Here is a 15289-nt window from a genome sequence, read left to right on the forward strand (position 1 = left end):
TTAGCACAAGCCAAAACATGCATTGAGAAAATCAACAAATAAAAACTTTACTCATACTAATTCCTTTGTAGTGGTGTATGGATATAAAACATCCATTTTGAAATAGAAAGGATGTTATACATTCATTTTGAAAGAAACTAGATGTTCAACATATATTATGAAATGAAATGGATGTCAAATATCCATTTTGTGCTAATTCGGATGTTGGGCATCCGAATTAACACAAAACAGATGTTGAACATCCATTCTAACACAAAATGGATATTAAAAATCTAGATAGTGCCAAAATGGATGTTCAATATCCACCTTCATGCATATGTAAATATTAATAATGCATCTCCACTCACCAACACCTCACAATTTGCATTCTACATAAATGTAATCAAAGGTCATGATAAAAAAATTAAATTACACCACTTGGGAGACGACGTACGAGTAGAGTATCCCCAGTCTAGCTCTCAGGCAGTTTTGAAAGATTTTTTCTTGTCCTTTAGAGATTGGGCAATATTCTTTTGTTTTTGTATTAAAGATTCAAATGTGATGGTATGCTTAAGAAACCAGCCACTAAATATTATATTCTTGTATATTAAATTTCTTGTATGCTTAAGAAACCAGCCACTAAATATTATATTCTTGTATATTAAATTTCTATGAACAACATAAGCCTCCAACTAAAAAAGGCAAAAAGTCACTCTTTCAAGAAGAATCAGAGTGTCTACAAAACTTTCTTGTGCACCTTGAAAGAGCTCGTCTGAGGAGAAGCTTGTGAGCTTGAGTGTGGATATTATTCTCGTACTTCCTCCCATGAGTTGCAGTTCAACTTATTTATCATCACCGCTTGGATTTTCATAAGAACTTTGTGACTAGAAAACACAAATCAAATACAAAAAAACCTTATGTTAAAAGAATGCACAAATAAAACTACATAACTTACTTATTGAGCTTGGAACCCATCTCATCAAGCAGATGCTCCAACCTCCAATTTTTCAATGATCGGCTTTAGAATCTAAGGTGCTCACCTTCAATTTCTCCCCACCTCAAATGTTTCTCATTCTTTCTTTACTTTCTCCTCTCAATTTTCTCATTAGTCTTCTTATGTGCTTTTTCTTAAGGCAAAGCTTACAACTAAAGCCCTTCATTATTTTTTAAAAGGATTAAGTCTTTTCCATCACAAACTCATTATAACTTAATTATTAAACCAATATTAAAAGGGTTTACTAGCCTCAAATATCTATTAATAGTGGAAAAAGCATAAGGACAATTGTATCCTTAGGGAATTTCATAATGATTATGGCCATTCTCATGCATGTAAGTTTTACAATAAAAAAATTCAACCAATAGTGTTAGGAGCTTGCATGTGAGAGAATTTAGGAGTGAATTTAGAAGTGAGGTATACACTAAGTGATAAAGTAATATATCACATGCATGTGGAGTAGAACAAATCACTGACATAACAATTATAGTTTTTGTCACTATTGAGATTTCACAATCATTACCATCACATTCTTTGGCTATTATTTCAAGGCACATACAATAAAACCCCAATTATTCTTTAAAAACTAAATAAGAGAAGGGTAAAACTTATATGTGCTATTTCCTTACATAAGAAAATTGTTAAAATGAGTAACAATACCCATGCACAAGTCGAGGTATACATAAATTAATGGAGTAGTAGGTCTAATGCATGTGTTATATAGAGAATAAAGCAGTGATAGGAAAAATGTAGAGAAACGTATAGTGACAAGAGAGTTGTATATTTTATTTATCTAGTCACAATCATTATGGTCAGTCTCTTACATGTGTAGAGGATGTAGGAGGGACTAGTTAATGCATCCTCTTACATGTGTAGAGGATGCAGGAGTGACTAGTTAATGCATCCCCTTACATGCGTAGAGGATGTAGGAAAATCTAATAAGGGGCTAATCCTAAGAGACATATTTCTCTGTTGGCTTCGTGAATTTAACACACAAAATGCATGTTTTAATATTATCATTGGAAAATTCGATTACTAGATTTTTTTGCACTCGCTCAGAGATGTTTCTTGCTCGGTTTTGGTTGCTCGGAGTGTGTCTACTAAAACTTCATTCTCTAAAGTAGTTTTCATATCCATGAGTTTTCACGTACACAAAAACATCTAGGCTATGCCTATAAACAAAATTATTAATCCCTAACACTTTGATAACCTTGTTGACTTACTAACACTTCATTGTCTAATAGAAAGCATTGTGAAAATTCATAACAAAGACCTCTAACTCTCATGCTGTGAAAACTCAAAACTCTCACACATGTGAAAATCTCACTAACACTAGCAGGTTGAAATCTCCTATCTGTAATGTCAAATGAGAATTGCCATCACTCATGTTTGCCTATAATTGAACATATCTAAGTTTTCACATCGTGAAAATAGGCAAGCGTTCTCAACCTACATTTTCACATCGATTGTCTTCTCTATCAAATAGCTGTCATATGGCCAAAATTAAATTTATTTCCATCCTAGCATGCATAAGGGCATGCCTCAAGTCTCACATACATGAAAATGGCCGTAACCCCAACCAACAATGGATTGACATGTGTCTAGGGTTTTAATTAGTATAAAAATGTGTGATTGCTGCCCTTGCATTGTTCTATATTTTTTTCAGATTCTCAGACTTCCTTCATAGACCCTCATAGAGCCATGTGGATATTATCTCCCTTTCATGTTGTCACCTTAATGCACCTATTTCAGGATAGGAGCATGGACCCATCATCACCACTACCAGAGTAGTAGGACCTAACCCTATTCCTTTCTTTCTTAGCATGGAGCTATCATCACTAGCTAACAACCGCTACCACACATCTTTCTGGAGAGTAGTAGGACTTGACCCTATTCCTTCCTTTCTTAACATGGAGTCATCATCAACAACCACAAACACACATCTTCTAGGAGAGTAGTAGGCGCTAATCCTATTCCTTTCTTTTTTTCCTTCATATTTTTGCTTTGTGTTGCATGTTTTTCATGTGTCCTCCAATCTATTAAAAAAATAATAAACAATAGGACACACATCAGTCTAGTATCATATCCTTTGATGAGTTAGGATGACCTAGTTGATTGTCTTCAAGGTGAAAAATATTTCATGAAGATTGATCTCACATTGGATTACCATTAGATCAGGATCAAATTAGGATAAGAGGATGCGTTTAAGACTACATTTCGAACGAAGTTAGCCTTTATGAGTTTTTGGTGCTACCATTTTTGCTCGTGCCACATTTTTGAGTAGATGATGAATGATTTATTTCCTCCATATCTAGGGAAGTGGATTGTTGTCTTCTTGGATGACAAACTGACATATAGTAGGTGATTGGAAGACCATGTACAACATCTTAAGATCACCTTGGATGTTATGAGATGATAAAAGCTATGTTTGCATCCATGTGATTTATTTAAGAACTTTATATCTGGGTTGCATCATCTACATTGATGGTGTGAGGAATGACCTGTCGGTGGATAAGTTCTTGAAAGGTCTTGGATGCAATGACAATTAGGCAAGCGATCTCTTTTCTAGTTCTTAGTGGATTTTGTCAAAAGTTCATTGAGGCTTATGTCGAGATTACAACCCCACTAAGTACTTTTAAAGGGGGTGAGAAGGAAGAAAGGCAACATAATTCCTCAATTGATTTGGAATGAGAAGCTAGATAACTGAAAGAGCTGGTCACCTCGTCTCACCCCAAGTAAACTTTTGTGGTTGAGATAAATGCCAACGATTTTGTAGTAGGTGTCTTGTTTGAGGATGGGAGACCCATAGCATTTGAAAGCAAGAATCTTTCAGATGCATAGATGTTGTATCCTACCCAGGGAAAAAGAGTTTTAGTAGTTGTTCATGCACTAAAGTTTTGGCTCGGGGGGTTCAACTAAAAATATATAAGTATACCACGTGAGTTCAAATGAAGGGTTTTTTTAATTCAAAGTTTTAAGGTAAATTTATAGAAATACATTTACAGAAGGTTTTTTTTAAAATCGATTTTGAAAAAAAACCCGTAAGTCTATAAAGAAAAAGGGGTCATTTTATTCATGAAAAATTCATAGGTAAAGGGGTTTTTTTAATACTTCTAAAATGCACGTGATACATAGGGTTTCTTAATAGTGCTAGGTTTGTGGTATGGATAAATCACCATTTGTTAAAGTAGGTTGCATCCTTGTTCAAGGATGGGAGGTCTATAACCTTTTGGGGTTGAGATGGATGCCAATGATTTTGTAGTAGGTGCATCCTTCATCAAGAATGGAAGATTGAAAGATGAAAACCAATCGGGTCGCAAGTGTCCTTAGTAGGATTCCCAAGGTCAATGTCATCTCCTTCACAGTGGAGATAGTTACTTACTTCTATCTATCTCTCAAAGGGCATTGCCAAGATGATTGATAATTTGGTAGAATCTAGAAATTGGTCTAATCTCTGATAGTAGTCTGCCAGGTTTAAGTGTTCTAAATGCTCAAATGAGTGCTGCTCTACAGAGTAGCGAGAAAGATATTAACAAGTTTTCCATTCTTTGTGGATTACTATTTAAAATTGGCAAGGTTTATGTACCCAATGATATGGATGTCCAATTAAAGATATTGTTTGAGTACTAGTGCAGAGAGAAAGATATTACCAAAGTTTTCCATTACTGTTTAAGATTAGCAAGTTTTATATACCCAATAATATGGATGCCAAAGCAAAGTTATCGGGCATATAGAGAACCTTGCCTTGGTTGGTCGGCATTTTTATTGGTTGCATATGAAAATTTTTGTCAAGGATTATGTGCAAAAATGTACCTAGTGACATCTTAACACAATTGCAAGGCTTAGAGCTATGGGGAGTATGTTCAATCCATTGTAAATTCCTAAAAACAAGTGCCAAAGTATCTCGAAGAATTTTGCAGTGGCTTTACCTGGGTTTACCTTAGAATAATAAGGGCCATAATTCCATATGCTTCATTGTGGATCGATTAAAATAGATAGCAAGTTTTATTTCTTACAAAGTCGATGGTGGTAAAGAGTCATGAATTGTCTTAGAGCTCTTTGTATGGATTACCCGAGAAGATTGTCAATGACCAGGATCTCAAATTCACTGCATATTCTTGGCAACAATCGATGTTCTAGAAACACCCTTGAGTATGTAAGATCAAATGGTTAGATGTAGAGGACTGACCAGACTATGGAAGATATGCTGAGAATGAAAAGATGCAGCAGAGAAGAGAGCTTGAGCTCTTGCAAACCCTAGAAGAGAACACGCAAGGTGAGAGGCTGAAAATTCTTCTTCCTCTTCACACAACAAAAGAGATCTACAAAGAAGATAAAGTGACTAACACACATAATAGAGTATATACAAGCAGTCCATAATGTGAATACGCTAAGTGGAGTGGGTAGGTGTGGACTAGCCGGTGTAGTCCAATTGTAGAATCTCTAGCAAAGATATGTTGGTGCCAGCTACCAAACCCACAAGTGATGTAAATGTTGAACGGTCATGCAGGCGCCTCGTGAGTGTCAGCTCATGTTGAGCTTGACATCTCAACACTCCCCCTCAAGCTCAACTCCATCTTATGAACTCCAAGCATATCTCGAAATCTGTGGAGCTTTTCAGCTCCCAAGGCCTTCATGAAGATGTCAGCGACCTAATCCTGTGTGTTGACGTAGGCCAAGTCAATGTCGCCTGCTGCCAAGTCTCTCTCCCTGATAAAGTGGCAATGTACCTCAATGTGTTTCATTCGTGCATGGAAAACTAGGTTCCTCGCCAACTATGTACTGCTAAGATTGTCACAATATATGACAATCTTTCTCTCCACATGCAACCCCAAATCAGCAAAGTAGCTTGCGTAACCAAGCTACCTCACATGTTGCCACCACAGCTCCTCTGTACTCTGCCTCTATACTTGACAAGGTAATTGTGGACTGCTTCTTGCTGCTCCATGTCACAACAGCACTCCCCAATGAAAACATAAATCCACTAGTAGATCTCTTGTCTGAGATGCTACCTACCCAATCTACATCTGTGTACCCATATAGCTCCAATATAGTACACCTGCTACATAAAATAATGCATAATCAACAGTGGCCCTCAAATACCAAAGTGTGCGTCGTACACTATCAAGATGTGGTTTGCACATAAATTGGCTCTCTAAGCCAATAGTGTAACTCAAATCTGGTCTGCTGATCGTGACATAGATCAAACTCACCACAATCTTCCTGTACATAGTGGGATCCTCCAACACATAACCTGCATCCGCACTAAGCTTGCCATTTTGATTTAATGGCACCAAGATTGTCTTACAGTCAGCCATCCCATACTTAGACAACATTTCCAATATATACTCTCTGTGACAGCCAAATACCCTCAAGTGTGCAAATGATCTCAATTCCAAAAATTAGCGTAGATCTCCCAAATCCTTTATCTCAAACTTCCTTTTGAGAAGACTTTTCACATGCTCAATCTCATCCAAGTTGTCACCCCCAACAATAAGATCATATACATATATGATGATGATCACAATACCCTTATCACTCTTGCGCACATACAAGGAGTGATCTGCATCTGCCATATGAAAACCAATAGTGACAAGATACTCAACAATCTTGTCATTCCATGCTAGTGGAGCTTGCTTCAGCCCATACAAGGCCTTACGAAGCTTATATATATACTCTGGGTGACCTATATCCTCAAAATCAAGTGGTTGATCCATACACACTTCTTCTTGTAAGTTGCCACCATGCAAGAACACATTTTTTACATCCATCTGATGTAAAAACCAGCCGCAACAATCACAGCTCTCACAACTGCAACCACCGCAACAATCACAGCTCTCACAGTTGCCACCTTTGCAACCGGGGCAAACGTCTCCTCATAATCAATCCCATGTGTCTGCGCATATCCTTTGGCTACCAATCTAGCCTTGTACGTGCTTATGCTGCCATCATTGTTATGTTTCACCTTATACACCTACTTACAACTAATAGCTTTCTTGCCTTCAGGCAATGGCACCAAATTCCAAGTCTCATTTCTATACAATGCATCCGTCTCCTCATCCATAGCTTTGTAGCCTGCCACTCTATGGTCTATCAACAGAACTGCTAGATGAGGACTCTCCTGGTCCACTCATGACTGTGATTTTGCTGACTTGAATTTTGTGCAACCATATTTCCACTTCCATCATCTTTTTTAGTAGCATACCAGCTACTCATCTCATCAAATACAACATTCCTACTTACCCTCAATTCACGTGTAGTAGGATTATAACATCTATATCCCTTTTTCTCAAGGGAATACCCAATAAACACACATTTTTCTACTTTTGGATCCAGCTTAGTACGCAACTCATCTGGCACATGCACATATGCAATACATCCAAAAACTTGCAAGTGAGACGAATCAGGTTCTTGCCAGTAAACTTCTCCTCAGACGTTACATCATGTATGGCTGCAGTAGGAGTCCTGTTCATGATATAAACTGCTGTAGACACAGCCTCAGCCCAATAGCTATGTGGTATATTCTTCTCTGCCATCAATGCTCATGCTATCTCTGCAATGTGCCTGTTTTTCTGCTCAAGCAACTCCATTTTGCTGCGGAGTGTATCTACATGTGAATTGTCTCTGAATGCCATTCTTTCCCAAGAATTCAGAGAACTTATTGGAGAAATATTCTCCCCCTCCATCTGACCTTAGGCACTTCACATACTTTCCTGTCTGTTTTTCAGCCATCACTCTGAAATTCTGAAAATGAGTGAACACTTCACTCTTCTCCTTCATGAAGTACATCCACACTTTCCTTGTGTGGTCTCATCAATGAATGTTACGTAGTACCTGTAGCCACCCATAGACATAGTCTTCGCATGATTCCATACATTTGAATGCACAACATCTAGTGCTCACATTTCTGTCATGTGAAAATACATGTTTTTTTACTTTTAAAATTGACATGCTTCACAAACTCTCTGCTCACCTTCAACTTTAAACTTAGGCAGCCTTGTCACAATTTCTTTAGTCTGCATAGACTTCATTCTTTGTACGTTTACATGTCCAATTCTCTTATACTAAATGTCTGTATCCGCAACAACTCCTGAACCATTTGCAAACATTGCAGTACTCACTTCAGAAATATTTACATTTAATGTAAACATTCTGCCCACTCTATTGCCTTTTACAAAACCAACCTGCACTTATCTTTAAAGTCTTCTAAATAGCAGCCACCATCAGGATTAAACCGGGCCTGTAAACCCTACTCAATCATCTGGTCAACAAAAACAAGATTCTTTGTAATATTCGAAACATGAAGTACATCTACAAGGTACTTCACCTTACCATCTTACATAGACAATGGCACATCTCCAACATGGGCAATCGGATGAGTAGTGTCATCTCATGTTTCAACAAAACTTGGTTTTTCAAGACTCTTCATTTCCTTGAACCACTCACCATGACTTGTCATGTGGTTCGAAGCACCTAAATCAATATACCATACATCATCCTTACATGATGCTACATCATTTCCAGACACAATATTAACTACATGTTGCATAACAAACAACCTCTCATTATCCTCATTATTTCTGCTAGAGGATGCATAATTGTTTTGCTGCACTTTTTCATTTTGCATGTCACTCTGCTTCTTATAGCAATCTGCTTGCACATGTCCAAGCTTACCATAGTAAAAACACCCTCGTGTATCATTATACTATCTTTGCCAATTTCCACGACCTCTTTGACTCCCCCTGCCTCTAAAATGGCCTCTTCCACCTGTGTGTTGTTGTTGTGAATCTTAGGACTGTTGCTGACCATAATTCTAATTACCTGTTTGGCCACAACCTTGGCTACGTCCACGTCCACGACCTCTACCTCATCCTCTACCTTGGCCACGTCCACGTCCACGTCCACGACCTCTACCTCATCCTCTACCTGCACTTGTGTATAAGGCCTGCTGCTCTGAAATGTTTTTGTTTTATGAAGACTGTTGATCTTCACCTAAGTTCTTCTCAATGATCACCATTGATACCAAATCTGTGAAGTTGGGAATGTTCTCCCCCGAGTCTGAATAGACATCTTGAACACCTTGTATTGTGGCCCGAGACCACATAGACACACTTCCATCATATTATCATCATCAATAGAAACACCAATTGATGCAAGGGATTTCACAATGCCCTTGATCTTTAAGGTATAATCATTCACAAACATATTTTTCTTCTCCACAGTATGAAGCTCACTCTTCAACTGAATCTTTCGTTCCTTGGTGTTGGCTTCATACAGCTTCCCCAAGGTGTTCCATGCCTCCTTAGGTGACTTGGCATCCTGTACATGCCCAATCATGGTGTCGTGTATACTAATAGAAAGCCAATACATGACTTTCCTTGCTCCTTGATTTCAATCCTTGAATTCTTTGACATCTACAACAGTTGGATTAATCTCTGGTATCTCTGGTGCCTTCTCATGTTCACCTTCAATGTAGTCCCAATACCCCTTTTCCATCAGAAAATTTGTCAATCTAAACCTCCAAGCATGGAAGTTGTTCTTGTCAAGATTCTCTGCAACAATCTGGTTTATTTCATCATTTGACATCTTGTCTGCAACATCTTGTCTGCAACATAAAGTTACTAAAAACAACACTCTTGTTTGACCTGCACAAACTATTGTATTTTCTGCAACAACGGTACTAAACTGCACCCAAACTATCACAACAAGTGACCTCAATTTACATACATACACCCAATGGCAACTTTGAGACCTCTTTGCAGTACACACAATGTCTGCACAATCAATCGCCCTTCTTGTAGTTCCAAAAATAGAGTTCTGCAGAGAATCGAAACTTACCCACCACAGTGCCCGCCGTGAGCGCCTGCGAATTGAAAAACGGAGGTCCAGACTCACTCGAAACGCGTTTTCGACCCAAAAATTTCATCCAACGAACAATATAGTTGCCCTATAGCTTTGCTTTTGCGAAGAAAGTTCCTCAATCGGAGTTCGTTTGTCGGTGCCTCCCAAAGAGTTCTCGACAAGGGTGTAGTAGCCAACACAAAGGGGGAAGAGTAAATGAAGCTCTTACCCTCGTACCGCTTCCTATGCTTCTCTTGCTTGCTGCTCCAGCCCTTAGCATGAACCAGGCTCTGATACCATGAAAAGATGCAGGTGTGGAGAGAGATTGAGCTCTTGCAAGCACACACACAGTCACACAAACCCTATAAGAGAACACACAAGGTGAGAGGCTCAAAATTCTTCTTCTTCTTCACACAACAAAAGAGGTCTACAAAGAAGATAAAGTAACTAACACACATAATAGAGTATATACAAGCGATCCATAATGTGAATCCGCTAAGTGGAGTGGGTAGGTGTGGACTAGTCAGTGTAGTCTAGCTATAGAATCTCTGACGAAGATATGTTGGTGCCCGCAAGTGATGTAAATGTCGAACGGTCATGCAGGCGCCTTGTGAGTGTTAGCTCATGTTGAGCTTGACATCTCAACAGAGAACATATGTATCTAAGAGACAATATGAGTGCTACTAGTTTCAACCCCTTTATGCTTATGTATGCTTATAAATCAAAGCCACATAGTGACGTAGGGCTAAGGGGTCAAGTTACAATCAACAATAGCTCTCATAGGATATGGATATGCAAGATATGCTACAAATTACAAAGGAGAGCATAAAGAGTGCATGATCATGCCCGATATTATGCTAACCAATGAGGACCCTAAGAGTCTTACAAGAGGACATGTGGGTGTAACTTAAAGTCCTAAAAAGGACTCTAAGGTGATGAGGACTAGTAAGGTTTACAAGTTTTTTTCACAATATTGTGGTCCTTATCAAATCATAAAGAAGATAAATGAGGTAGCTTACAAACTTTTGGCAAAGGAACATGCAATCATCTTGCCAGATACCTTAGAACATGGCATTTTGGTTTTGTAGGATAAACCAAAATGTCATGTTGTAAAGAAGATAAATGAGGTAGCTTATAGACTTTTGGAGAGGTCTATGGTGGCGAAGACACATGCAATCATCTTGCTAGATACCTTACAACATCAAACTTTGGTTTTGTAGGACAAACCCATACTGTTTTAATTCTATTAGTAAGACAAACCCATACCATTTTAACTCTATTAGTAAGAAGTTTAAGAATGCTAGAACTCCCTAAACTATCATGTATAAAGTTCGTCTTTTTAGTTGGCCACCACCAACCTGAAATGTCATGGCACTAGTGGGAAAGCAGAAGGAGGACCTCTATGAAGGTATCTAATGGGAAGTGGGTTAGCTGGCTGCTACCTGTGAGCAAATTTGGGAATGGGCCAAGCACAAAGCACCATGAATCGACATATCTATGAAGTGATCAAAGGGTTTTTAGGGACAAAACATGTAAGTCATCTACATGAACATATGAATTGTTTGGAGAATGAGGACACCATTTTGAAAGTTATGCCGAATGCTAGACAAACCTCATTGACTGGGGAGCTAAACTAATGGCGGTGGAATACATAATGGCAAACATAAGCTTTGAGACGTGGTGAGCTCGTAGAGCAGTATGTAGCAAAAAAGCCAAGGTGGTCCATACCCTTTTAAATTATATGTTTTGATGCAATCTATTACTCTTTTGAAAAGTAATGGGTCTAGGATGTCATGGTATCTAGTATCAATGCTTATAATTCGGGTTTCATTTTTTCTAGTTTTGGCTTTTTATATGCATATGGGTCTTATGAAATAATATAGCAAAAAAAAACTATTTTGTATTGTAATAAACACCCTACAAAAAATATATACACAAAACTCATGCTTTTTTATTGGATTTCCTTGAACATAGGTGAATGAGGCCTAGCTACATTGCAAATTTCCATCTCACATTTATCACACAACTATCACTGAAATCTCACACATCTTCAAGCATTCACTTGGACAAGGAGACCAAGATATTTGCCATCAAGTGATATCTTAAAGGATGTTAACCTAGATTTTTGGACTTATATAAACACAAATATTCACACTATGCATATTAAGTCTCAAATGTTCATCTTCATCTGTATTGATCACAAACATGCAAAAATAGCATAAAAAGATGGTTTTAAAAAAACACAACCAATTTATCAAAAAGATAAGTCGTGCATGTTTACATATTGAAGTTTCCAACTACAAAAGATTGATGCCACAAACATAAAACACATGCAATATCCTTCACCATTATAGTCACATCCATCTTATAACATAGTCTCACTCTAAAACATTGAGCAAGTGCAACATACTTTACCATTATAGTTATGGCATAGGTAGCATATAGGTTGGTATCTTTAAACGTACCTACTATAAGGAGGGAACACACTCCCTTAAAATTAAGTGCGCCAAAAGAATGATGAGAAGAAGAAGACATTGACTCAAAAAAGAGAACTTGCTCTCGACAAGATACTACATTTTTTTTAAAACAAGAAGCGAGGATTAGGCAAAGCTTTAAATTCTATGTAAAAAAAAAAATCTTGGATTTTGTACCTCATGTGATATAGGGAACTCCTTTACACTAAAAAACAAAGCTAATTTATATTTTATGAGTTTCCTAGAATAGTGTGAGTGTGCATGATATATTTGGGTTGGAGAAATCACATAATGGAGAATTCAGCTATGCATTTGTGAGAAAATAAATGAAAGGGAGTTAAGCAAGATTTATGATATAGCCTTCACCTACATATAATAATAAAAAAGCAAACCATGAATATATTCTCAAGTATGAAGAAATAAGAGAAAAATACTAGAAAGCAAACATGTCTCACCTACAACAATGATTTGGGCTAAACTTATCTATAATCATAAATAATTGTGCTGCTTAGTTGCTAAGAACGTATCGTGGTATTGAAAAAATGAATTATATCAATTTTATAACATGTACATAAATCCCTAGAAGGGGCTTGAAAAATCATGATGCTTAGTTGCTAACTATGAAAGCATCTTGGTATTGAAAAAAACAATTATATCAATTTTAGAACTTGTACAAAAATCGCTAGGAGGGGCTTGCACAAGAACAGGGACTTGAACAAGAAGCCTCCTTTTAAACAAATACTATGATTAGAAAAATTAGTGTTCATCGACATGTTTATGAAAATAACATGAAAGTTGGGTGAACTTTTTTATGCAATACCATTTCTTTAATGAATTACACAATTACAACTCATAATGTATTCTTTATATAACATAATAAGAAGATGTTTGTAATGAGAGACGATGACCTCTTAGTGTTCACTAAGCTCAAGAATGATGCTCACCCTTAATGGATCTTTCATAGAAATCTTTCACCTCATGAGAGACATCTTTTACCTCTTGTTTGACATGTGAGAGATGTTCAGAAATCTTTCCCATGATTCTATGTTCATCCTTCTTCTCAACATCAATTAAGATCTCCCCTTCATCTTCTTTGCCCTCGTATTCTTCACTTGACTCTTTACTGATGAAAAAGTAATCATCATCTTCACTTAGCCCTCTTGACTTGGTCGTCAACTTGGTCGTCGAAGGTTTAGTGTCTTTGTTCTCTTTTGTATCAGAGGTCCTATGTCACACCAAAGATCTTAATATACATACTTTGTAGTTTGTACTTTGTCTCTTTCGTGTGTCAAGTTTTGCAACTACAAGCTATTCCTTCAGGTCATGTGTAATCATGCAAGGAATAACATTAATGAAATTAAAAGTAGCTCAAAGACATTTATAGCACATTTTTCCATCAATGAATCTAGTCACTAGAGTGCAGAAGTTTCTCGAGCAAATGTGAGCACGGTGAATGAAAAATGATTTTTAAAAATATGCAAGTAGTGTAAGGTAAGCATTAATTTATTTTTGGCCAAATGCAACTACAACAATCATATCTCACCTCTTGAAACATGATTATGATGATGTATGGACATAAACACTCAAGCTTTAGCAAAAGTAAGCATGGACATAAACACGATTCTGATGATGCATGGACATAAGCATGCAAGCTTTAGCAAAAGTACGATATTACTCGGAGTAATTATTTGCTTTGAGAGTACAAGAATAATGGATCTCTCTCTCTCTCTCTCTCTCACACACACACACACACACACACACACACATACACACAAAATTGAAATGCATCTCCTAGAATTTAGGGTTATAACCATGTTTGCAACCCTTTCTATTGCAAGTTTTTCTCTTCTCTAAGTGAGGTGATTAGCAGTCGAGATTTTCTTTTCTAATGCCTTTTTTGGGAGGTTAAACCTAGAAACACGCAAGGTGCCCCTCCTACCCTAGGGTAGGCATCAAATAAAGGTAGGGTTATTAAACGCTTGCAAAGTGTGTGTCTCTCTCTCTCTTTCTTTCTCTCTCTCTCTCTCTCTCTCACACACACACACACACACACACACAACGTAAGCACCATTACGCACGAGTTTGCAGTGTCTGTGCTCGTCGCAGTTCGACGGAATTCTGAGAACTTGGGCGCCCCAGAGAAGCCTCTGCTTGTGATCCCTTCTTCGTTCGACATCTGCAAGATCCGAAGGTAACAAGCGAATCAATAGAAACCACCAAACACGTAATTCGCATGCAATTAAGCTTAATCATGATGTACAGATTAAATTTACCAGAACCCAGATCAGAAAACTACACAATAGAGTCTCAGGAGAAGATGGATTTGACGAAGAAGGCGAAGAAAGAGTTTGCAACAAAGAGGATAGAGACGTGCTAAGGTGCACTGCAATAACACAGCCTGTCTTTGGACCACTGTCTTTGGACCACTATCTTTGGACCAAAGGACCAAAGTTATAGGGCCCACCTTGGAATCTTCCAGGTATGTAAACAGGGCACCATGAGTTAGTGTTAGTCCATGCACCATGAGTTAGTATCAGTGTATGCACTCACACGCGCGTGCACTCACGCAAATGTGATTCGGCGAGTGGATGAGTAGAGGGGCCATTTACATACCACTTTAACAACAGTTTACATGGAGATGTGTAAAAGAAAAGGTTCAATTGTCGAACAAATTTGATGAGGTGTTTTTTGTGCATTTACTGAAATTGTGTAATATGTCTGGAGTGAGTGAGTAAATATTCTCCCACATGAGATGTATGTATGTGTATGTGTGTGTGTGGTGCATGGACCAAGGTCACTTATATAGTGCATGGCCATTTCACTTGCACTAATAATATGCCCATGTTCCAAATCTATGGTCAAGGGACCCAAGGTCCATGTGTCTATGCTCAAACCCATTCATGTGTGTGCATATATAATTGCTTTGTCAAACCATCCCCTCCTATAATGATTTCGTCTTCAAAATCAAAGGGTGGTCTTGCACAAAAGACACACAGAAAGG

The 15289-nt window shown here is 37.8% G+C and overlaps 1 protein-coding gene across 2 annotated transcripts in view; it reads right to left on the reverse strand.

Moving 5' to 3' along the window:
- LOC147640128 (pentatricopeptide repeat-containing protein At2g03380, mitochondrial-like) overlaps positions 1–14813 on the reverse strand; it is an 85049-nt gene extending 70236 nt beyond the window's left edge. Inside the window, exons 1-2 of one of the 2 annotated variants that reach the window (XM_086777398.1) lie at positions 14562–14813; positions 14367–14464 (exon numbers count right to left, since the gene is read on the reverse strand). In XM_086777398.1, coding sequence (XP_086633524.1) covers positions 14367–14464 — 98 coding nt within the window. In that variant the 5' untranslated portion in view covers positions 14562–14813. Of the gene's footprint in view, positions 1–12279; positions 12345–14366; positions 14465–14561 lie in introns of those variants that run through there. The other variant, XM_086777429.1, reaches the window with a different exon arrangement.
- Between the last annotated feature and the right edge of the window lie 476 nt (positions 14814–15289).

This window comes from Cibotium barometz, chromosome 3 (assembly GCF_041138505.1).
Source record: "Cibotium barometz isolate CiBa-2024 chromosome 3, ASM4113850v1, whole genome shotgun sequence".
In the NCBI taxonomy this organism is placed as follows: Eukaryota; Viridiplantae; Streptophyta; class Polypodiopsida; order Cyatheales; family Cibotiaceae; genus Cibotium; species Cibotium barometz.